This window comes from Galendromus occidentalis, unplaced genomic scaffold (genome assembly GCF_000255335.2).
Source record: "Galendromus occidentalis unplaced genomic scaffold, Mocc_1.1 scf7180000077440, whole genome shotgun sequence".
Taxonomy (NCBI): domain Eukaryota; kingdom Metazoa; phylum Arthropoda; class Arachnida; order Mesostigmata; family Phytoseiidae; genus Galendromus; species Galendromus occidentalis.
Window position 1 is genome coordinate 247,568 of NW_003805428.1, and position 25,383 is coordinate 272,950.

Genomic DNA, 25,383 nt, shown 5'->3' on the forward strand with positions numbered 1-25,383 from the left:
CACGAAATGAAACGTCGAAAATTGGGGTCATTAGCATCGAATCCCGACTCCAGGCGGACCCGCCATAAGACTTGGCGCCTCCTACCCAGACCTTGGGTTGACACATCGTAATCGCACTCGGAGAGGGAATCCGAATCTTATACATATATCGAGGCTCTAATTCTGGTATGTTGAATATCGCCTGACGTCGGTCGGGAGAGTTTATTGGAGAAAGGAAACCGTGATGCCGAAGGTCGTCCATTCACTCTTTAACTCTCTCAGTCGGTGGTGTCTCTGTTGACACGCGCTATTTTGGGAGCTACGGAGTCAATGATCGATTACCCAGCGATAGGCATCCCGGAACATTTTAGATTCGCCTAAGGATGATTATTCACAATTTTCTCCTAGGACCGCGCTCTCTCACAACCGCGAGGATAGCGACAAACGAGTAATGTCTCTCTTCACCTCCGCAACGCTCCTGCCGAGTGATTTCGAGCATTGCTCAGGCAACGGGTCCTGTATGATCGGGGAAAATTGAACAGGTCGGAAGATGGGCGGATCTGTGGAGGTTTGCTATTGGGTGGAGAGATCCAGCAGATGACTCGTACATGAAGTGCTTGAGTTCCGAAACCCGGGATGGTCGGTATGTATGATGGGAGACCAAGGGATAGGCGACTCGGGAACGATGAGTTCACGGGATCATTCGGCTTTCCGACGCTCATTGATAAGTACATCCGCAGGTTCACAAAAGCGTGATTACAGTGTATATGGCTAATGATCTCGATGAGACACCGAATCTCCGATCGGTGTGGAGCTGTTTCTCTCAGCTTATGGCTTCATTGAATTTTAATGAAAGGCGGGAATAGCGGGAAGCAAGGCATTCGAGCGGAGCTCAAACCAGGTGAAACCGCAGGAAACTTAAACCATGACCCGGACTTGTTTGGGAGTTCCGTTAGCTTGACTTGCATTCAAAGTCATTTCTTCGTCATTTCCCTGTGGGAAGGAAAGGCACAGCATTAATGTCTGTTGGAGCACGTCCGCGAAAATTCACCCTGACTCCTCCATCTTAGCCGCTCGCCGGCTCGCGGTCGGCTTCCGATAAACCAGACCGACCCGGGATCTTCGAAACGTTTTCCTCCCGCGACTTGGAGAATCGAACGACCGAGACTCGGGATACGCTCGGGATCTGGTGGTCGAATGGATGGGGGCCAATCGCGGACGGGCAGACGGACGGACCCACGGGCGAGCGAGCGGAAGAGCCGAGCTACGAATGAACGTCATTCTAATTCGGAAAAGAGAAAAAGTTCTTAGTCGCCAGCAGTTCACTCACCAAAGCGGGGTCCTTTTGGGTGAACGGCTTAAGCGAATCGTGTGTCTTGTCCCACATCACTTTCTGAATTGGTTTCTGAAATCCGTGCAATGATCGTGACTGTCATACCATTATCTTCGGAAGCAAGCCAGTCGACTCGACGGCCAGCTGGCAATCTACATCTGCAAACATCTTCTGCTGGACCGGCTCGATCTAGACAGATTTAGGAAGTCCTATCCGCGATTTCCAACTGTTACATAGAGTGCGCTGGTCCGGCAGAGGAGCGAGCGGGACTATCGGACGAGGGAGACAAGGAGGCGGGTCGAATCTAGATAGAGGGGAAAAACTGCCGCGCCACGCTGGGAGGGCGACTGAGAAGACGCCGTCGCAGGAAAACTTAAGCAACGAGATCGGGGTACAGTAGAGGGAGGAGGTGGAAAGCCGCGGAATGTCGAGCAAGATGGCGCCGTGTGGGGACAAGTCGAGAAACGCGCGGGATTGATGGATGGGAAGAGGAATTAGCTTGATACACGAGGAAGCACAAGAGAGATAGCGGAGCAGATGGTGATCAGAGGAGGCTGACAGAAAGTAGTTGCGTTGAGGGAACGAGAGATGGTGGAGTCGAAAAGATGAAATAGGTGTCGAGGATTCGACGCTCGACAAAGGTTCGGAACACGAGGGGGCTTCGCTGTTTCGTGGCCAGACCTCCGAGCGAGCGAGCCGGTCTCATACACTTCGGGTTGGGGGAAGGGAATGTTTGAACGCGGATAGAGCAAGCCAGTCGCGCCTAGGGGACAAGTCGCATGGGCGCAATGAGGGAAAAATCCAGCAGGACAGACTTACCTCACTTTTTGAATCTCTGCTCGTGCACCAGCAGAACTCAACCACACCGGCAGCGAGGGCCAGGATGAAACCGGCGAGTACGACTATGAACATCCCGCACAGGGCGGTGTACTTAATCGGCGCAGGGATCTCAAGAACCTCAATTTCACGAGGACAGCGTGCTAGAGAGTCAATCCACTTCTCCTTGAGGTCGGCGAGGACACCTGCGAGAGGGAGAAAAAATGAGTGAGATGATGGGCAAGGACGAAACGCATACGGGTCCGCTCGCCGAGAGCAATACCAGTCCGAGACGAAACGTATTCTGTCGGGGCGAAATATCGAATCGTTGAGCGATATCCAGGTTGGCAGCCTCCACGTTTTCTGAAGGTCCTCGATGGGAGGTCCGAGAATTCCCCTTGACCGTCCGATTCGGATGCAGACAATGGGAATGATCGGATCCAAATGAAAAAAAACGTTCTTCTCGGGAAAAGCGAGGCATTCCTCGGCCATAAGTTTTCCGCCTTCCCCCCTCCCGCACAGGGCACAAGAGGTGCTTGAGTCGCTCAAGGTGCTCTCGCAGCGGAAAATTGGAGAAGGGGTAACCCCTTTGCAGGCCAGAGAATCCTAGGCCCGAGAGCATCACGTCAAGATATCGTTTCCGAACGTCTCAAGGCCTACTCTCTGACGAGCCGCGAGCGCAGACCTCGGTTTCCATCAACGTCTGAAGGCTCGTCTGGTCGAGGGAGCCCAGAGTATTCCGAATAGAGATCTACTGGGCTTTACTGTACGATATAGGCCATGGGAAGCAGTTTGATTTGGCCGAATCATCGAGAGTATGCGACCATGAATCATTAACCCGTCGGATAGACGGAGTAGTATTACGGAAAGTCGTTATTTCGGAAGCGACTATTTGTTTTCCGCGATTGTTCTATTTCGAATCGAGATGGAATCGATACAATGGTAAGCCTCCGATGGGATCAATCGGAGGCATATGGACGAGCTCGAAGTTTAGCAGTCGGCATACCGCGGCACAACTCCGTCGGAGGGTCATGTCTGGATTAGTCGTGCGATCCTCGGATTCTTCGATAGATTGAACTAACCGCACGCGAAAGGCGAAAAATGTCCTCTTCCACGACATATGGAGAGTTCCCACCGCGAGCGGAGAGAATCCTCCCCCGAATCGCATCAGAGCTGGGAACTATCCGGAGTGCTCTCGACCACAGATTAAAAGTCCCCCTGCCCAGATATGCGGGTAATAGGAATCGCTGCCTAACTGAAAGTTTCGATACCGAACGGTCGGATTGTTCCGTGGAAGGTTCCATGCGAACCTCCTCATGATTTTCCCAGGAAGATCGTCTAAGAGTTAGAGCGGTTTGGGATCGCACTAACGTGCTCGAAGGCTAGTAACGGATACAAACCTGATTCGCGCAGCTTCTCTATACCCTGGTTGAACATATCTCGATAAGGCGACATCTTCGGCATAACGATGGCGTACTGGGCGAACTGTGGGATGAGGGTGTAGGATCTAAGGGCGCAATCGTTCTGATTATACGAGTCCACTTGCGACTTGAGCCCTGCAAGAAAGAAAACGGAATGAACTCCATCGCAACGATGTTATTTGTTCATTATTCGCCTGTGTCTCCTTCTGCTCTCCCTCCCGCGGAAACAGTAACTCAGTGAGCGGTCGCTGACCACCCGACGACGGGAGCTTAGTAGCCACCAAAAAACTTCTCATCCAAGAGCCACTTAGCCGGCTGGCTCCCTCTCTTACTCAGTCTTCCCCCATCTAATATACCCTGAATAAAGTCCACGTCGAAAACGTCGACGACCCCAACGGTCACCACAGTCATCATAGGGACCGCGGCTGACATTTAGTTCACTGAAGTCTGCGCGATCACCCACCCCGATTACTCACCGAGGAAAGCGAAGTTCGGACCAACGTTCCGGATGCCTTCAGCGATAGACGACACCACACGAGCACGTGAAGAGTTCAGAAGCTGCGAATACTCGGAGAGTTGGTTGTCGCCTTGGTTCTGCGGAAGAACGAGTGGGGGGAAACTCATGAGATGTCCTCGATCGTCTGTATTTCGATCCCGAGAATATTCGGATTGAAGAATCAACGATTTCCGAGGGCAGAGCATCGGAGAATACAGACTGAAGCGTTCGGGAGAATTGGCAAGATGATGCATATGGATGCAGCTCGCGACGACGATGTTGAGGAGTGATGTTGACTGTCCTGTGCTTCCTCTCACTTTCCGCGCCCGCTCATTCGTGGCTGTGGGCCGTCAAAGGGCACATGGCGCTTTCTCACGGGGATCCATCGTTTGTCGCATTCCCATCAGTCTGCTCATCTTATCGCGGTAACTATTGCTGCCGCTGTTCCTTCTTATTATAGTCCCCGGACCGTTTGGCCGTTTTCTTTGCCACTCTGTTGCCGCTCTCTCGTGACCACGATCTCGTCACTGCCCTCTTCGCCTGCATGTCGCTCTATCTGCTTGTTTGCTCACCTTGATCATCTTCTCGACAGCATCGTAACGCATGTATCCAACGTCGACAACTCCATCCGCAGCATCCTGTTATTATACGCGAATAAACGCACGCGGTGAAGCACGGTAGAATCACATGAGGAAGAAAGAAGAGAAAGGAAAACATGAGCGAGGCGTCGCTTCAACAACACTCTGTCCGACGAAAAGAATTCCCTAGGACACCCGCCACCGATCCTGTACGAAGGTCCTCGCTAGCCTTGCACGATCCTCGGACTCGGTGTCCCGGCGTCGGCGTTGTCTGTCTCTAGGAGAGGTCGTTTCGTTTCGCATTTGGAATGAAGCTATTCCTCAGCAACGGAGAATTTCGTTTCTCACCCAGCGCACCATCATCAACTACGTCGACGACGGTATCATGGAGTGCTTCCCGGAACTTCGCAACGGGGCAGACTGAACTGGACGCTGCACGTCCTTCATTACGCATCTGTTTCCTCCAGCGATTTTTTTTGTTTTCCCCCCATAAATCGTCGAGTTTATCATTCTTCCAAGACCTTTGCCATGCCACTTGCGATGATATCTCCGCGCGGAACCTAGCTATTCCGACGCAGCGGCGCGAAGCCTTGCCGTGTTTTTTTCACCTCTGCTACCTAATATGGAGTCACTCCACTTTTTACACGAAATCCATCTACATAGTTGTTGACGCAAAAAAAGGGGGAATCAGACGACACAAAGGGCAGCTGTACACCATGCACCGAAAGCCGTCATCCCGACCCGGGAACCAAGATGCCAGACTCGAAAGGCGGGGGAGAGAGGTCTATGAGGAGCCTGTACATAATATCGTTACGAGCTCCATTACCCCTGAATTGACACGGGACGCGAGTCGACACTCATTGCGGAAGGCGGCGGCCCCCGCCGTTGCCGCCGCGCTTGGTGTTGTTGACGTCGCCACCGATGTTGTTGTTGTGTCATCATCATCATCATCATGAAGGCAGGCTATGTGACCAAGAGACCGTCGATCTTGCAGGCAACTGAACGAGGGAACGCGCGACCGACCCAGTCATTCTGCGCACCCATCCAGACCGGCTCTTTAGTGAGGCGGTTGGTTGGGCGGTCCAGGCCGCCGATCGGATCCACGGACGGGCGGCCGGCCGGCGGACGGGAGGCAGGGACGGAGCGAGCTACTCACCCGAGCAAATTTGTTCCTGTTGAAAACGTCTGGCCCATTGCCGAATAGAACCGCCTGGAGCAACGCAATGCACGCCGATAGGTACGTCACCGTAATTACGGCGAGGAACAGCCACCACGACAGGAGAAGAAGCTTGTAGGCTTTCGAGCTGCAATCGTGAGAGAACCCCTTGTTAGTGAATCCGATGAGAACGTCCGTGAGTGACGAGTGATAGAAGAATCGGGAATCGTTGCAGCGAACAATATCCTCTCGCTCCTTGATTGTCGTATCCAGAACAACCAATGATTCGCGCGAAATGTTGTCGACGTTCCTTTCTTCAGCGTTTCGCTCTTTTTCGACTCGCTGCCACTCGACTGAGGAGAAGTCTAATCAGGTGAAAACTTCCGAGGAAATTCGGCGCGACAAGTAGAGAGGCAGAAAGCGCGGATGAAGCCTACGCCAGGCTGTCCGGGCCTCGTTCTTAGCTACTCCGTCGCCGGGCTCGGGGAGATCTTGTATCGGGCACAATTCAATAAGCTAGTCCGCAAACTACGGAGAGCAGCCCAGTTTACAACACAACGACAAAAGTTGGCAAATATTTGTGTGTGGTGTTTGCGCTGGCAGACCGAGTTGGAGCCAAAATCTGAGTCCGAAGGAACAACATACACGATCGAGTTTCTCTTGTTACCACTCGCACTCACACTCGAACGCTCTCCCCCCCTCGTCACTCAAACACGTCGACAGTTACTCATTGAATCAAACGCCACCGAGCGAAACGTTTTGTCAGCGTTCGAGCACAGCATGGGACCGACAACTCAATAACAACCGTGTCATGAGCAAGTGCGGGCATTTGTCGAGAAATCACCAATTCTCCCCGCTTGTTCCCCGGCGGAGGCCTCTCGCTCGTGTCGTTCAGATCAAGGGACAGAGCTAGAAAAATTTGTGCAGCTCTCCTTCCATATTGAGTCGCCGATGATCGCTCTAACTTCAAACGCCATCGAACAGTGATGCGACTCCGAACTCCGATAATTGTGAGGGAAGCTCCAATGAAAGTTTCCTCCGTGGATCGAGGGCTCCACTCAATCTGGAACATTCAGGGCTCTCTTCCGGAAGACGTCTCGAGAGTCGAAAATCGATTTATCGTGTAAACCAGTCATGTAAACGATATCCAGAACAGATGCGACGGAAAGCTCAGCCCGCATTCCTTGAGCTGCCCCAATCGAGATATTTAATTAAATTCTCCATCGAAATTTCAGAGGGAAGCGATTCGGACCGGGATGGCATCGGATTTGAAGAGAGAAACCTAAGGATCCCTGGACAAATAGATTGCCCCATCCGGGTCCGTGAAGACTCTCCATGGGGAGATTTTTTCAGACGGCACTATTTCCCCAGAGCGACTCGCTAGCCACTTTGATCAACGGAGCACCTTCTCAAAATTAATACGGAGCGAGACGGAGGAAGACATTTTTGGAAAGACTCTTCAGTCCTTGGTTTTGGCGAAATTGCAAAGTGGAAGGAGAGAGGACAGCCGAACGGACGTCGAGACGAAATCGGACCCAAATCCGACCAAGTCAGAGAGAAATCAGAAATATTGACTCACGACCTCAGTCGGGGTTCAAATCTGGGCTGCCGAGGCATTGAAAAGAAGGAAAACATTCCCCGAGCGACCACTGGCCGAACCCTCCTCTTTTTTTCCTTTCCGAACAGTTGCTCAGCTCAAAGTGTCCTCCTTTCTGACTTTGCAATACATTCATGGATGGCAAGCGAACAGTTTTTGTGCAGCTCCATAATTAATGGTTTCGAAAAGTTCCAGGAATCGACTTACTTGACGTGCGGACCGAGCGAACGACCGAACAGTGATGCAAACGTGTACCACATGAGTCCCGCAAGACGATTTTTCTCAGCGCTGTTACGGAGTCGAGTCTGCGACATGTAGTTCAGGATGTAGGTGAACGTGACGAACACCAGCAGGATGGCCAGGATACATAGCCACAGCTGCCAGGAGAACACGCGCACGAAGAAGAACGACAGCGAGGGACGCCCTGCAATTTTCGTTTCGAGAAAAAAAATCTATCAGAGGGATCCCACTCGGCGAAAATTCTCCAACGACCACGGAAGTACAGGACCGAAAGAGAGAGGGATTTCGACTGACAAGAGACATGGGCAGACGCAGCCTGCCAACGGAAGGAAGACGAGCGGAGGAAGCGTAAAGCCTATTGCATGCGGATTGCAACAAACTCGCTCCACCCAAATTCAGTCGAGGAAATCTTTCGAGTTCACCAATGTGAATGTACAAGCGGTGAATTTGTTCTAATGGGGTGGCACAAACACGATTCGATGGGAGGACGCGAATGACCGCCTACCTGCAGGTGTGGAGCGCGCCATCACGACAGCCAAATCATCGATGAAGAACGGCTGAGTGAACTCTACGGCCTCTTGACGATCAACCGTGAGAGCCATATCCGCAACAGCGATTTCCACTTTCTGCAATGGGTGAAAACGTGTTAATCGTTATATTTTATCCCGGGGCGGAAACTTGCTGTGTCGGGTGCCGGAGCCTCGACCTGACAGCGGCAGCATCTGAGGTCCTAGAATGTTCCTGGCATCTTCGATCCCCAGAAATGACGCAGACGACGATCCCCAGCACTGACACAGACGATGAGGTCTAGCTTTGAGCTGCGCCAGAGGGATTTTGAATTCGGAAATGATTCCTGAAGTCGGGGAGCTGAACCGTGGCGTTAGCTCCGTCTGTGGTTCCCCACATACGGGTCCAGAACAGAGAGAACATTCATATGAGAATTGATGCATTACATAAGGGGAGGAGTGGGAACTGTAATGGAACACTCGAGAACGTCATCTGCAAAAGTGACTGTGTCCACGCTTGTGATCCACGCCTGAGAGCTTACTGCTGGCTTCGTAGTTTATTGCATGCGTTGGACGTCCAGTGCCTGCTTCCGGGCTCGCTGGCCTGTCTTTCGGAGCTGAGAGCAGAGCACACACAGCGGCGACGGCAGCAAAAACACCCTTCGCTTCGGAACACGCTCCGACGGAAAGGCTGCCGGGAAGACAGGAGAGCGGCCAAACTGAAGGACGCGGATCGGCGGACGGTTCACTTACGTTCGGCTCAACGCCAGGACAGTAGCGGACGTTTCAATGACCGTGCGCGCAACATGAAAAACAGGTCAACCGCCAACGCATAGGCGACCGATTTTTTTCGAGGTGGGGACGACCATCGATACATTTGTTCGAAAACACTGCAGCGGAACTCCTCCCCTCTCCCGAGGCGGTGGTCTCACGCGGTCGAGTTTCGAACGATTTGATAAATTCTCGCCTCGATCATCAAGCTGCGCTCCATATGTATGACACCCGGTCGCTCCGGAATGCGCTACCGGCGCATCGGCGAGATTCGCGCTGCGACCCCTATGCGAACAGCGGCGAAACGCGGGTCAGGACCGTGAGCGAGGCAACAAAGTCCGCTTGAGGCCATCCAAGCTTAAAATTCGCCGCCCACCGGACCCATCGACAGCGCGCAATACAACGCTGACTTTCGACTGCGGGGCAAAGCACCGACCATGGTGGGTGGGTATTAGGCTGCTTCGAGACCGCACAACGATCGAGACACTTGCCGGTCGAGTAAGTGCGAGAGGAAGTTGTCACCGCCACGGCCTCTCCGTCAATTCCAGAGGCTTTTATTTAAATCTCTCAGAGCGTTGATTCGGATTCTGAGCCGTTATCAAGAAATTAAGCGGACCTAGCAGCCTGAAACGTCGAGTAACCGACCGATGCAAGCATTCCCCTCCAAGTGAACCATGCCGAGCTCCTTCCCCCGATCCCGCGCATGATCCGGAGTTCGGCGGGGAAGCTTGATTCGGGAAACTTCCAAAACTCTGAATCGCCGTTGTCATAAACATCGGGGGAACCGGTTTTCGGATTGCCCGAGACCCTGATCTTCCGATCTCGGGACACGATCTATCGTGTTGCATGCATGTCTCGGCATTGAAAATGCGAAAATGGGAGAACGGACTCGGGAGACGACTTTCTAGCACTTACCTTGTTGACGACTTCCGCCATCAGTCCGCTCCACGTTCCATTCTCGGAGCGGCGTCCATAGTCTCGATGTCGGATCGCTTGAATCTTATAGGCGAAGGGAACGACGTTGGACAGCGCTTCAAGGAAGTCTGGCACGAAGCCGGAAAACTCGCCCTCCGGTTGGCGTTGCGTGAGATACGGGACGTTCTGGAAATTGAAGCAAAATACAATTAGCCTCCGTATCGCGTAAGAGCTTTCGTTGTTCCAGTCGCGCGTTCGCCCATCGCTCGATATACGCGTCGGGCTCTTCCCGAATATCCGATTTCGACAATGTGCGCGCTTGATTAACTTGCGACAAAAGACCCCATGACAACGGCTCGAGCTCTCGCCGACAACACCCGAGGCTCCTGCCCTCCCGGCAGGAGGGAAAAAACTCTTCAGTCGTAAGCAAACACGAAGCAGTCAGCTAGCGGACAAGAGAACGAACGAGCATCCTGCTATCTCCTGCGGCCGTTGCCCCTCCATTCTATCGCCTGATATTCCGCTCCCTCGTCAGGATTTCGTTCCGCCACTTTTCAACAGACCGCCCGTAGCTCTCACGACACGAGTGCAGGGAGAACGCCCGATACGCTCCCTCCTCGCGTGGTCGGAGACCCTTCATGTTCTCGTTGTCTCGCCCTCTGAACATGCGAAGTTTTACCGGAGGCCTCTCGCGCCTCGCGTCCTCGTATTTGACTTTCGGTTCATTTGGCTACTCTGGACAATTCGAAACTTCTCGCGAGCGACAAATACGATCCGTTCGGTCCCCTACGGAGTTCCGATCCGCTCGCAGGCCATGATTCTGAGATATAAGGAAGAGTCGGCGAGAACGACGTTTTCTTACCAACACACTTCCGACGCTCAGTTCCTTGGCGGGTGTGATAGCTCCCGGGGCTTTTATTTGCGGGAGAGCTTCCGGTTTGTCGGCGAGCATGAGTCCTTTTTTCGGCGTCCAGGTACCGAGACGCACATGTCCTTTGTGCGAACCCTGGATGACTGTTATAGTCGGCTGCGTTCTTTCACCGTTGTTGTGAAACTCGACAGGTCCTGATTGGCCCTGAGGTATTTTGACGTCTTTCATGAAGCCGGCGAGGAACTTTCCATGTTCGAAATAGCGGGACTGGTCCATGCAATCGAGTCCCTTAGTGCCGTTGAAGTAAACTGATCCGGGATGGTGTCGAAGATTTTTATCCAGGAGTCGAGGGTTTTCTCGGAGGACACGTTCGAAGCCGGTAAGGAGCGCAGTCACCGCGTCCAAGAAGAGGTACGACTGGGTGCCTTGGTTGTGGAACAGGGATCTGGAAAATCGAGTTCTTTCCTCATTATTTGAGACTTTCATCAATTTAGTATCGATTACGGGCATATGTTCGCGGGTGATATTTCAGAAGTAGATATGCCAGAACTGGATGAGGTCTTTTCTCATGAATGCCAGGATCGGACGCTACGCAGACGTCTCCCGCACGAACTTCCGGACGTTCCGCATTAGTTCGACTGAAGGGATCCCCGGAGCCCGCTGCTATTCTTAATCAAGCAGCCGAGCGGATCTCGCCGAGAGTTCCTCTCTATTTCCTCTCGATTTTTTATTATACGAATGCTTCGACTGCTCACCTATGGGACGATAACTGCATCATCTGTTTGTGGAAGCGGGTGACGTGCGGCAACTCGGAATCCACGAGCCGGAAGGCGGTCACGTTCAGACTGCTTCCGGCGTCACGGAAACGGATGTACTGCCAGAAGTCATCGGATACCTGCAGAAGCGAAAGGTTCGCGCTGAAAAGGGACTGCGGAGCAGGGTCTCGAGCACGGAACCTAGAGGAGTTGGCGGTTCCCGCCATTGCGCTTGGATAGGAGTCAGAAAACCGCGCTCATATTCAATCGAAGTCGTCCTGGTCGAGGTCGACATCGCAGGGAGACCGAGGATCACCCCTTCGTCGGAGCAGCCTTCGGTCCGCACCGCAAAAACTTCGAATCTGTTCTCGTTGTGAGCAAGGAAAGAACAGCACCCAAGCGAGAACCGCGACCAGGACAGCAGTTGAAGCTTTTCGAGACCGCTCGACCTGAGATAAAAAAAAGGAAAAAAAATCGGAACCAGTGGTCGCTCAGGGGAGCTGGCGAGACAGCGGTCGCTGTTTGAACAAAAACGTCTCCTCTCTCGTCTCCTCGCTGGACCACCGTTCCCTCCTACATATAAACACATTGTAGAGTCTCTCCTCGTTCCTCGACGCATGGATGAGCGGCGCTTCCAGGGCTCTCGGGAACGTACCGATGACCGCGAGGTATCTCTGTATGCCGTCCGATCTCTCATATCTACCGTGGGAACACGGAGAATGAAAAAAATAGAGTGGATCTGAGGGATCGATAGAGCTTCTATTCCGGACGTCCATCTAAGGGCGGCCACTCGTGTCAACTGTGCCGTATCCACACCAAGAAAAAAGCTGACACAAGAATGCGCCAGGAATAACTTGAGAAATAATGGTTGACCCAAAGCTCAGTCGCGCAGAAAACTGCGAGGCTCGGACCCGCTCTTCTGTTGAGGAGTGATAATTTCTCTTCCGCGCTCAAGCTTACCGGATTGGCGAATATGAACTGCGTGTTGAGGTTCTTGAAGCTCTTGACTTCCCTGATCATTCCAGACAGCACTGTCTTGGCCAGACTGGGTCGGTTGACGTTGAGAACGATTTTTTCTATTTTTTCGGGCTTGAGCCGACCCAGGGACGACAGCTCCAGAACCGCGTCACTCGCTTCTGCTTCAGTGTTCACCTTCTTCATAATGGAAATCTTCACTCCAGAGTTCTGGATTGCCTCTGTGAAAAGGAAGCTTGCGTCAGATAATGTCGCAACCACGAATTATTTTATCCAACAGAGAGTTTTTCCACCAGTCTCTGACGAAATTAGGGTTGCACCTAGTTTGTCCAAGACAAGTTTGGAGGCTGCTATGATCTGAATGATTCCGATAGCCTGAGAATTCTTCTCATTTTATCGGAGAACTTTTGCAGTTCTGCGCGAGTCTCTCCATTGGATACACCGAGCGAGTTTTGTCCGATTGCTCATTCATCTTTTTCCCCCTCCATCAACAATGAATGCCTCTCGCACTTCGCCTTATATTCATTCACACGGTGTGCGGCGTATGTGCTACGCTCGCATTCCCCGAACAAACCCAGACAGCGTGACGGTAGGTCAAACGTACGCGAATCAACAATGCGTTAATTTTCGTTCTTGTCATATGAATACTAAGCCGGAGGAATGAGGAAACGATTCAATATGGAAAAAAATACGAGTAAACGAGGCCGACGATGAGAGTGATATAACACCAAGCGGCTGGGCGAGCGACAAACGAAGCTGGGACGAGCAAACAAACTGAGAGGAACTGCCGCATGCATCAGCTTGATGCTCGCTGATGAGCTCTTTCTCGCTTTTCGCTCTACTGACCAAACAGCGGGATATCTTCATCAGAAACGACCGATAGATTGTCGGCGCGAGCCAAAAGCCGCAGTTTTCCCGTCGCGCTTCGTCGTCCAGCGTACAGATCACAGGCTGAGCGGTAGATGAAGAGCTTCGATCCCAATTGAGAGAATGGAGAAATCGGGAGGCGCGTCGCGCGCCTAAGTTCCCAGAACAGAGAGAATAGGATTCCCCATTCGAAGTGCGGAGCTCACGCAACGGAAGGGTAACCCGGCTCTGTACTGAGATTGCAAAGCCGTAGGCCCTTGCGAGTAACGGGCTTCCGCGTCGCGATGGGATCAAAAATGGAAGCTTTGAGAATTCATTTGCTGCCGTACGGTGCGAGAGGCCCCTCCTCGGAGGACCTACCTAATGTGATTTTTGTCCCTCATCTGCGGCCACGCGACGCTGATGTCTGCGTGCGATTACTATCGGAGCTCCACTTTACCAGGGGAGCTGTCCATCCCCTAATTTCCCGGCCCGCTGTCATGGCGATGGAAGAAACGCAAACTCGCTCAAGGTAACAACGCGGGGCTGTTGTCTATTCCTCCTTATTTCGATGCGCGTACGACAAGGCTTGGCGCATTCTTCGTCGGACGCTCAATAATTCATGTCTGAACAATCAATTCCACGCACAAATTACTGGCGCGCAGGATATCGCTCCTCACAAGCAATCAGATAGGAGAGACGGCCGAAAGCGAGCAGAGCACAGATCTGCAAAGCATGGAGCGGAGCACGAATTTGCAGACATGGAGCAAAATATCTTCTCGTATGATATTCCTCATCCGCGAGCGCTCCTCTCCAGAGAGTTGCGAGCGATGAAGGTTCAGAAGCCGCGTGACTTTCGATCCCGTTTGATAGCACCAAGTTCCGGCGACCGTTGCCCTTTACGTATAAACAAATTTGGCTTCGCGACGTGAAATTTGATGCGATAGCAAGCAGTCGGGCTCACTGGGATAATGACGGAAGCGATGGAATTAGTAAGAGTGAAATTTGCATATTTCCATCAGTAATGATCGAAACGTTCGACGCAGATGCGATGCAGCCGACGCAAATGGTGGACACGCGTAGGCGCTCCAGGCAAGGCGTAGAGTTCGCAAAAGTTCGTATTCAGGACATTGGGCGACACCACAGAGCTTCTCCATTACGTAGAACGTGACGGCGAAACTCGGTCCGAGTGTCGCTTGCTCGAGTGACTGACCGACAAACCGGAGAGTTGCTCGCTTTGTTCGCGAGCGCTCGCGAATGTTCGCTCTACCGTCCGCGCAAATGTCTGTTTGTCTGTTCGTTCGCTCGCCTGAGAGATCCCATGGATTTCAACAGGACTCGTTTGTCTCTCCTAATTGTGAAACCTTGTATTTTTGCGTCGACGTCACGGCTGGCGCGCGCGAACTCGGACAGACCGCCCGTTCACTCACGAAGGCGTTTGTCGATCGGCTGTCCCAGTCGCACCTCTCCCAGAATCCTTCTCTTCGAAGAGAGTAGTGTTCGACTGGCTTCTTTCTTTCTAGACTTTGCGTGCAGTCGGTGGGTCCGACAGGGTTCCGACCCGAAACAATGAAGGAAGCCGGAGGAGTAAGGACTTCCGGAACTTCGGTGAGCGTGCGCTCCGACCCTTGGTATGCTGAGCGACATTGTTGCGGGATATTCCCGTCCGGGTGCGCGTTTTTTTTCCGGTGAGGCGACGGAGGAAGTGAGGCCAAGGAAAAACATTGTCGAAAGTTGATTCACATTGTCCGGCAAGTGACAGGGGAGCCGTCCCGGGAGAGTCGATATCGGGAAGCATCCTGCGCGCCTGCCTCTTCAGGCCGTCCCGGGTGCTTACTCGGGTCGTCCTGCTCGTCCCCGTCAGGCCGGCTGAACGGTCGGTCGAACGGTCGCCGGCCCGCCAGCCAATAGTTGCTTATCAGCTGGCCAACAAGTCCAACTTATCGTTGGTGTTCACAGCCGGTGCGCACAAAGTTTCCAGGAAGAGTCTGACCACTTACTTTCAGCTATTTTCCGCCGTGCCTCGCGCATGATTCGACTGGTTTTGATAGGGAAAAAAAACTTGAATCACTCACCTAGAATATCGGGGGAGGCTGAGTCATCGTAGACGTAGGCGACCTGCGACCACCTGTAGCGGCGTAGGAGAGACGCCGTGGCTTCGGCAACCGACACCTGCGTGGAAATGGCGTATTCGCTCCGAGTGAAACTCCTGGGAGAAAGTGAAGTTGCGAGGGGAATGTGGAAGTGAGATGAGTATGAGATGAGCATTTCCCTCAACGCCGGCGCCGCGTCGGGTGCAACCAGGAAGGCCAGAACCCCTTCACGCATCATCTGGCATACTGCAAATAGAGAAACGCACCCGTTAACCGATAGCCTGACTCTCGGAGACCAAAAACCGTCGAAGCGTGAAGCAGTGAGCCACCGGATTCAAGTTCCAGTCTGCCAGGGATGCTGGTGACTTTGAATTTAAGGATGACGAGCTCTGCGAATTGTTTCGTCTTATCATTAGCCTCAATCAACAGACGGCGATGAGGTTTCATGTCTGCTGCTGTAATCAGCTGCGATTCCGATCGCTGTCGAGCACATGTGAAACAAGCACTTCTGATTGGATGAGTGAAACAAGTGAAAACTGTGTCAAGGGTCGTACCAGCGGAACCCACTGACCCGACCGCTCGAATTGTCGCTGCTGTCTACGTCGCCGCTCTCGACGTCAAGCGTATCCCCCGACCGGTGCGATCGCTGTCGGATTAGACAGCAGCGACGACATGGGGAATGACCGGATGGTGGTCACCGAGCGGCGGTCTCACGTGCCTGAAAATCCAAACGGTGTCTGCATGGCCGAATCCAGAGCTCGGCCGGCGGTGGATAGCTCTGTATAATTAGTGCAACCTTGCAACTAATATTCACTTCGCTGACTGCTTTTGAGCGCCGAGGCTCCGTGTGTTGGCCGGTCGGTCCGTCCGTCCGTCGTCGACCTGTCAGGGCCGCTATTCCCCAATCTGGATGGTCAGCCAGCAGTATCCTGCGGTCTCAGGTAATTACAAGGCGAGCGGCGTCCAGTTGGAGATTCGCTGGGTTCTGGCTAGAGCGGGGATCTTGCGTCCGTCCACCCGTTCCGTCGTCTCGTATTTTTTCTGCGCGGGACCCACGGCTCGACTCACGAGCTTCTGTACAAATGCTTTGCAGACACCGCCGAAGTGTCCTGATGGCACGGGATCGATTCCGGCCGTATGTGCCGCCGTCGGCTCGATGAGGTAGAACGCATTGACGAAATCGGAGGGAGCAGAAAGGAGATGATGATGCAATTCCGATATTTTGGGAGTAAGAGGGAAGAAAGGAGAAGAGACGTATTTCTCAATCGAGATCTGCTACGCCCTCGATGTACCTTGTTCAAAGATTGGGCTTTATTGGCCAATAAAACAGCACTCTCCGACCGGAATGACTTTTGCGCCGACTCTCCAGGGGCATTCCGCGGATCCTACACGCAAAGCCAAAGCATGGAACTCCGATCCAAATCAGCCGATAGCTAGATCGTCCCCGATTGTGCTCGCTCGCATTCGGTCGAGCTGTCTCATGTCTCGGGCTAGGGACAAGGATACCAGCAGCATTTCGCGTCATTTGCGAAACAGAACGGCCAGAAAAAGGAAAGATCCAGTTCCCCGGTCGAGAGGGGTTGGAGATCCAACAGGCCAGCTGTTGCTCGTTCCTGAGGAGGCCCTGGCGAGCCGAAATCCTCCTCCCAAGGAGAGAGTCCTGCGCGTAATGTAAACAACCTAGTGTATCGCGAACCGCTGTGAGGACGGGAGTCTGGAAGGAAATGAGGGAGAAGAGAAAAAACACGCCAAGCAAGCAATCAAACATCCGTGAAATCACCACTCGAGGCAAACGTCACGAGACGCAATTCAAATGAGAGCTTGCTGAGGGAGTTCAAAACGCTCCTCCCAAGCGAGAACTCGCCCGACTACAGGCAGCTCTTTCAGAGTTCCAGTGTGCTTAGCTATGCGGCTCGGTTTTGATGAGAATTGCCACGTTGTTTGTAAGAGAGAGTAAAAAGACCTCGACTTGAATGTCGCTAGGCTCACTCGCTCTGTTACCCTTCTTAACTGTCTCCACTGTACGAGCTCGATCCTGTCTCCCAGAAACTATAGGGAGCGATGATTGCGACGTCCACTGTATGTTCCGTAGGTAGGAACGCGTGGAGGTAGAGAGAGCGAGAATACAAAAGCTGTGCGTAGAGAGCGGAAAGGGAGAATTCAGCTTCCGACACATTACACACCACACCACTGGTGAGTATTCCGGGAAGCCCCGTTATTTTCCTTTCCAAGCTCTCTTCATTCGCGAGTTCGCTCCCAAAGCTAAGACCACCGATCGTTCGAGGGACCGACGGTCTATGAATCTCTCCCCCTTCGCTGGGAGGCAATGGAGAGACGTTGCGATCGCGGACGTTTCGGTGACATATGGAAGAGGTGGAAACGAATTACTCCCGCCTGTTGATATGAATGATGCTGAACCATCCATCAATGAGAGCTTTACTCACTCTCTTGTCGGTAAGATCTATTTATTTGGACAAGACCAAAGAAACGTTGCTCTCGACTGTTTTTCCATCCATCTGACATGGGATTGCATTGCGTGGACGTTCCCAGCCCCTGGCCAGGCAGTCAATCTGGAGAATACACATAGGGCGGAATTCTTACCTTTCATGTTGATCTGGACGAAGTCCACGCTACTGAGCTTCATGGTCACTAGTCGAACGTCGAACAGGGGACTGTCGAAATTTTTCACCGCATACCGCAGAATATTTTCATAGACGTCCTGGTTCGGCAGCAGAATCGTTCCTGAGAAGAAAAAAGTCACCGTCAGCACATGGGAACGGCGGACCTCAATTCGGGAGCTGTCAGGAAATTTCCGAAAAAAAAATCCTAATCACTAATAATTGACGATCGGCATAGGCACAGCTCTCGAGTGTTCGCGTACAAAATTAACCATCTCAAAAAGGGCTGTTCTCGGAATTGGAAGCCCTCAGAATGCCTAATTCCGCAGTCTCCACTAAATCCTATCCTGTGGAGCTCCTTCTCTCGCTCTCCATAGAGCGGACTCTCGACGTCTTTTCGCTCAATAAGTTTTCATCCTCCATCGTGGTCTTTTAATCTCATCTCTATCAGACCGTCCGTGAAGCACTCGAGCGGGCGACGGCAGAGGGGTCAGATCAGGAGGCCCCCGGACTCCAGGCGACTACTGACTGAGTCTCCGAGGCCGCAAAACGCCCCCCATCGTTGGGCTTCCTGGCCGTCCTATTTGGTTCGAGAGAAACGCCCACTCGACATGAAGGCATCCGCTTCATCTCATCTTCCATACTTCCATCTTTTGCTCATTTCTGCGTTTCGAGCAGCCAGCTCTCTCCCCGGTTTTCGTGATTGCTCAGCCCCGATAAGATCCACCAGAGCCGAACAGCTGACACTCCTCGATCCGCCCGCGGCGAAGCTTGCGACCTTCGTTCACGTACCCCTCCGACCATCGCCATTCTCGGACCGGTAGACACAACCGTAATTTCGAGTTCCATCACAAACTGCGAAGGGAGCGATGTCGGCAGAAGCTGGGACTTACTGGCGATCAGATGTGCACCACTTGGCGTAATTAATACCCGTCAGTGCGGCCGCTTGTTGCGTACGCGGCACAAAGATTGCTATAACGATCTTGTTAGAAGTAATGAGCGTATTCAACGAGCAGGCAAGAGAGCGGACTCGTTGGAGGAACGGCTGTCAGCGACCGTCGATACGTTTCTAGCTTGTCCACACCTCATCCTGGCACGGCGGTAGAAGGAAATCCTCGACTAGGAACATTCTTTCAAATACATATATATGTAAACTTGCTCCTATGACTCCCCGTCATCAAGTTCAAATCTCGCGCGCTCTAGCGGAGACGAGACCATAGCGACAGCAGCGACGGCGCGCGTACTAGTCGTCAGTAGAAGTCAGTCGACGTCGCGTCTGCGCTAAAGTCCTAGAAAATCGATTCGTCTGTCCACGGGTATTTTCTAGATAGTGAACCATGTGCCCAATAGCGAATCGATGTTCAACATAGAGGATCAGAGAATAAATCAACGTCTGTCCACAGCGAATCGATCGTCTTCGAAGGAATCTCTTACATCATTCCTATTATAAAGCGCGACATCGGGGGACAAAATTGTTTTTGTTTTGTTTCTGTTTTGTTTTTTTTTTTTGTTTTTTGCTTATGAGACATCAATCAATGAATCTCGATTCCTACTATCAATTCTCTCCGACCTTCCCGGGCTTAGGGACCAGCCTCTCTCTTCTCAGGCTTTATAGCGACAGTTTCACTCATGAGCCTGCAACGGCTTTCAGCTTGAAACCTAAATTCAATCCCACTTCCTCTCATAAGGCTGCAACGAAGTGCTTCCTCGCGCAGGTGGAGTGTGTTTCATTATTCTTCTGTTCTTCATTCTCAATATTCCGCAGTTTGATCTCTACATAATCGGAGAGGAGCAGAGAACTCGAAGACTTCCTCAAAGCTTATAGCCGACTTTCTGTTGTTGTCACACGCGGTCAGGCGAAATTTGAATTTTCAAAATTGTATGAAATGCCGACATTCTTAGTTTCGCCCACACATCGAACGGTTCTTCTGAGACGCCCGTAGAGGCCAAATCACGGAACATCGTTCCGAAATGAGAAAGCTGCATTCAGTTTCGTGGAAGCGAGACCTTCGACACGGGATCTCATGGAGACGAGATCCGCGATGAGTCTCTTATACGCCGACATCTCACATATGGAGTCTCTAACGACTCAGGAGTGCGTGCGGACCCGGGGAGTGGCGATGGGAATCAGTATCTTACTCGCGTATTCTCTCATCGGAAGGCTCGACTATCTCCGGCTTTGCGTCTCTGCTTTTGCATTCCTCGATTCTTTGATTGACACGCGGTCTCGACGCCTCATTATTCGGGAGTCATGCGTTAGGAGGCATTGCGGCCGGCACCCGGGCGTGAGCAGCCGTAAGGGCGCGAAGCGCCCGCACGGCTGGTATATACATATTACATATCATGTATGTATGTTCTTCCGCGAGTCCGGCGGATTCCTCCCCATCATAGAGAGTCTGGGTCGGGGTCAACTCGCATGAAGAAGACGAAAAACTCGGGAGCCCTCCACGAACGGCATAGCTGCCCGTGACGAGTCTCGAAGCGGAGCCAATGAAAGATGCGACCAGGCTCCAGCGGCTGCGACCCTCCTTGACGTCGATCTCCACCTTGTGAGAAGGTGCATCGCGCCTTCTATAGAATTCAATATCGAGAGGGTCTCGGGGTTCAGCACGTCCATTTGCGCGTTATCGGCATAGCTTCGAAATTCGATGAAAAGGTCGACAGTGTGGCGTTCCCCTCAATCGTAGAGCCAGAACGCCGATGCTCCGTTCTTGATTCCCATCTGAAGCTGACATTTCCTACAACGCGACAATTTTTGCAGGGATCCCAACAATTGCGCAAAATCTCGAAGGAATGCGGAGTCCTTAGCCCAATCGACTCCCGCAAATCGCCTGGCTGCCCTCCTAATCACTCGTCCCCGTTCGGCCACTCTCGTCCCAAACCGGTCCTTTCATATCAGCATGGGAGACGCTCAACGAGACCGGGCGTAGTGTCGTGACCATGGTCAGTTTAGTTAGAAGAGTCGAGAAAGCCGCTATACTAAAAGACGAGATAGAGGAGCAAGCGAGATACGTGTAGAGGAACGACGGCGGGATAAAAAGCGGGCCAGATAGGAGACGAGCGGCCCACCTGCGAGGCGTCTCCAAACTAATGTGAGTCCGCGAGCTATTTGGAATTTTTTTTGCTTGGCTGCAGCATAAGCAGAGAGAACCAGAAAACAAGCTTGTATTTTTCTCCACTCCTCATTGCGGTCGCTATGCTCAGCGGCTTGTCTTGTCAAAGCCGCGCGGTGGAGATCCGAGACTTTTAACGACCCGCCTCATTAAATTTGGTCCACCGCAGCGGATCCATGCTAAGGTTCGACCTAGTCTTCCTCGAGACCCCTCCTCGACCCTCCAGCGGGTTCGTTCCTCCGCTCACACTCACGTGTTTCCTTCAATTGACCTTCCAGCCTTTCATTCTCTGCCCCTCTATTAATGGGCTGAAGCAGGCCCCGTCGATCTAGCGTCGGTGCGAAACCGATCGGAGCTTGTAAACTTCCGGGAGGACGAATTCCCGCTTTCCCAGGTATCGTTGATAGAAGGGCGACTCCTGACGCGGTCCCGGGCGAGTTCCTCTAGTCCTCGGCGAGGCAGTCTATCGCCGGCGATTATTTCAGGAATGAGTTCGTCCCGTAAGATGCGGTCGCCAGAATGTTTCGCCCTCGGAGACGCCACATGAAACCAACGGCTTCATACGCCTCGATACCGCCGTCGAGTGCGGTCCTCATTCCTGTGCGTCACCCTTCTCCCCTTCCCCCCTATGTATATGTCCCGCAGCGCTGCTGCCTGGCAAGTGGCAGCAGCAGGTCTCCGCGGAAGATCTCGGGTCTGACCGAAAGCAACGAGAATCTGAAATTGTCCTGTATCAATGCATGAGGAGGCTCTTGCGGTCTCGTCCCAAAGGTGACCGCCAGAGCTTGTCCTCGGAACGCGCCAGATGGTGGGGACTCGCTAGCCGGCCACGGAGATTTGACTTGCTAATCTCAATAGCTACGAAGCGACCAGAGTGTTCTTCTCGACCAGAGATTCAAGTGCTGCCGAACAGAATGTAACACCATCGAGAAACGCTTCACCACTAAACGCTGTCGACTCATCCGCTTCGGAGTGGGGCGGTTAGTTCTCCGCTTTCAGAAAGACCTCTGTGCAAAATCTTATCGTTCATTCCATGGCAACTGTCCGGCTCGAGTGGAGGCCCCGAGCGCGCGGGCGGGTTCGAGAGGGCTCTTTCTGTGAACGGCTACGATCCCAAATCGGAATCCTCACCCTGACCCTCCGGAAACGAGCTTTGGCATTTCAAGACTTCATGTCGCTTTGCGTTCGGGCATTTGCCGCGGCTAAAATTCGAGAAAAACTCAAGCTGACATATACCCATCGACGTCGGGGTTTCGACAGGGGTCGAAAACAGTTTTCCGAACACTCCTAGCAGCAGCATATCCCTCGATATCAAAAAGCGATTTCGCGGCGCAAGTTGCTGACTCGACGTCGGCGATGACGACGACGGCGGACTCGGAGCAAACGATTCATGGGGAGCGGGGAGAAGCCTTGGGGTTGATCGGATGTCAATTCGAGAATCTTCGGTGGAATATCCGAATTCAGCTATGAATCGGCAGTCGACTGCTGCTGCTCGGAGATAGCCTCAAGAGACGATGGGAAGGAACGAGGATTAACAATCGCTTGGAAAAGTGTCCATTAATATTCGTTTCCTCAGACCGACTCGATCCGCGAAGCGCGAACGCGTATGAATTTCCTGTCATAATTTTCGACTTCGCACGATTCTTCTCCGAACCGACGATTGTGGCCCCGGGCCTACATCTCAGCGTATGTAAACGACAATGACCACATATTACATTTTAGTGACTTTGCGTGTTCCGAATGGATTCGAGACCGAGCACAAAGCTCCCGAAATCGAACAAGTAGCGGGTTTGGCTAGTAGACTAAGCTTTGATAGATATTTCGAGGGATCCTATTCGATATCTGAACGAGAGACAGCTTTGCCGCGCAATTAAATTGTTGGCTATGGCTTATCTCTGCTTCGCTCTCCCAATCTGGAGCTCAGCGATGATTCTCTGCAAGATCCACAAGCCGGGCAGTTATCCATTTCAACTAACAAGGACATGGGCACACAACTGACTGAGATCAGCTGAGCTTCAGCCGATAATCCCCTCCGCAAGTCTCTCGTCGCATGTAGCGCTCCCCGGGCGGACCGTGTATTCGCTCGCCTCCTCTCTTTCTATTCGTGCAAGAGTCTTCCAGTGGGCGAGTCATCCATCTATCCATCTTGAGGCGTTTTCACACTTGCCTAGTCCGATGGGAAGTTCAGTCGATCGTTGGAAGCCCGTCCCGCTCTTCAGCCAATCGACCATTGAAGCTCGTTTACCCAATATGGAGCTTATTCGCAGTGGGGGATTTGGGCGAGAGCGGACATACGGACTCGACATACATAGAAACTATTGAGACGACGACTACTACTATATACATACGAGCCAACACATTCGGTATGCAACTGCGAACAAGCAGACTAGCAGGAGCTTACTGTATGCATATCAAGATGCGGGAGATGCTCCGCGAAACGGAGCTGCGGATCGAGCGCATTACACCAGTTCTCACTGTGAGTCTGCCCGACCGTTCGTCTGTCTGTCCGTCCGAACGCGCGGCGCCTCATTCGTCGCTGCGCCTGCCAGCAAACTTGCTTACACCCCTGCTTGCGCGATCTCGCTACAGTGGTGGCGAACACCGACTGAGTCAGCAGATTGAGTGTCCCGCTCCTCGTTGCACACTTACCCAGTCAGGGACAAAGATTTAGTGGGCTCAGCTATCCGGATCATAATGCCAAGCGGATTTGTCTCTCATGAAGGGCTAATTATATTGTCCGATTTAGGAATTTTCTCCACAAAGTCCGCGGGGCCCTGCTCCCCGTATCTAGCGCTTGAACGAAAACGAAATTTCGTTCGCTCGGGAACGAGTCTGTCGTCGCCGAAAGTGCTCCTGGGCTCCTTCATACCTTCCGGGAAGACATCCATCGGATGAACTCCTCGACTTCTACTCTCGCTCCGATCCGAGGTGGGAGGGGGGCGGGGGATCGCTTACGCTGGGAACGGGAGAGATTTCGGGAGAGGAATAATCTGTGTTCGTGATATTGTTGCCGTGTAGCCCTCAGAGCATTTTCTCGAAAGCGAGGTCAGGGCATCGCGGAACGGGGGAAGCATCTGTCATGTGGTTGCCGCCGCGTCGGTCAGCCTCCGAGCCATATGTCGGTATACGAGGCGGGAACGCCGACGTCGACGGAGCCGCTTCTGTCGACGACGCCCCGCCGACTGCGTAACTGCGTCTCGCGAGCCGACGGAATGGCTTTCCTTGCATGGCCCCAATCCGAGTAATTGCTGCCAGTCCGCAGGGTGTTATATCTTCTCTCCGGCTACGGCAACAGAGAGAACGAGCGCGTGAGAGAGGAGCCCAAGCGACACCGCGGTTGCGAGGAGATGAAATGAGGGAGCAATTGCGACGAACTGAGAGAGCTAGATGAGTGAGCAGAAGAACGTCGGCGTTTTCGCTGTATGTATTATATAGTACGTGGTAGCGTTGGCGCAATCACTGCGCTCCAGCGCGGCCTCAGTCTTCCACATCAGGGTTCCACTCGTCACTAGCATTAGCACTCGAATATTGCGTTATATGCACAGAGATCGGCCGCCATATCGTTCGTGTTATTCTTCTCACCTTCGTCGCGAAATGATTTTCGGCTGTGACGCGACGGACGGACGGACCATTAATGTTATATCTAGCGGTGCGATCGCGAACGCGTTGATTTTCGTGCCGCTAACCCGCACGCATCAATCCGTCCGACAGTCGTCCCGCTTGCCAATTAAGGTGCCTCAACGTTAGCGTAGCGGCTAATAGAGCGAGTTCTCCGCGGCCTTCAGCATCCCTGCTCGAGTAACGATGACAACGGTGAGCATCGAACCGATATTAATTCGGATTCCAACCACTGGTCCCGATTCCTGATGTGTTTGCTCGTTTGTTCATAACATGAGTACGACTGACTCAGCCAAGAACATCGGTCGATCTAATAATAATAATTCCACCGTACTGCGGCTTCTGACTGCATTCCCCTCTCGGGAGACTTCACCGTCTACTGGGTCTAGCCGTTCATCGGGAGCGCGAGGGGATTCTCACTGACTGAGGGACTAGTGCCCCACAGAATGTACGCACCTTACGAAAATACATGGACCTCTGAAATCTTCCTCCTGACTCGGTCGCTGCGGAACAGAGGTATGTTTCACTGCCGATTTATTTCCTTCGCGCGTAACGTGACCCATCGCGGCTTATTTATACATACTTTCACACAATGTCGATAATAATCAGATGAGTTATGAATTTTTCGTGGATGGACCGGGGAAGGCCAGTGTTAGTGGGAACGCATTCCCGATCCCGAGTCGTCG

The 25,383-nt window shown here is 52.7% G+C and overlaps 1 protein-coding gene across 1 annotated transcript; it reads right to left on the minus strand.

Annotated features, from left to right (window-relative positions):
- Window positions 1–232: 232 nt before the first annotated feature.
- On the minus strand, window positions 233–25,168 carry LOC108863632 (glutamate receptor 1). Its single transcript, XM_029111423.1, has 17 exons — window positions 25,154–25,168; window positions 24,906–24,942; window positions 17,950–18,090; window positions 15,331–15,594; window positions 12,395–12,630; window positions 11,435–11,574; window positions 10,671–11,124; window positions 9,809–9,994; window positions 8,122–8,242; window positions 7,584–7,800; window positions 5,780–5,927; window positions 4,618–4,683; window positions 4,026–4,143; window positions 3,529–3,684; window positions 2,132–2,334; window positions 1,310–1,384; window positions 233–972 (listed from the first exon to the last, which is right to left on the minus strand). Exons 1-17 carry the CDS (start codon window positions 25,166–25,168, stop codon window positions 898–900), a joined length of 2,652 nt encoding a protein of 883 aa, XP_028967256.1. The 3' UTR covers window positions 233–897.
- Between the last annotated feature and the right edge of the window lie 215 nt (window positions 25,169–25,383).

Coding starts and splice junctions, on each gene's coding strand:
- LOC108863632 (XM_029111423.1), bottom strand. Junction 4,144..4,617: donor CTGTCGAGAAGATGATCAAG/GTGAGCAAACAA, acceptor GTTCTTCCGCAG/AACCAAGGCGACAACCAACT. Junction 1,385..2,131: donor GCAGAGATTCAAAAAGTGAG/GTAAGTCTGTCC, acceptor CACGGATTTCAG/AAACCAATTCAGAAAGTGAT.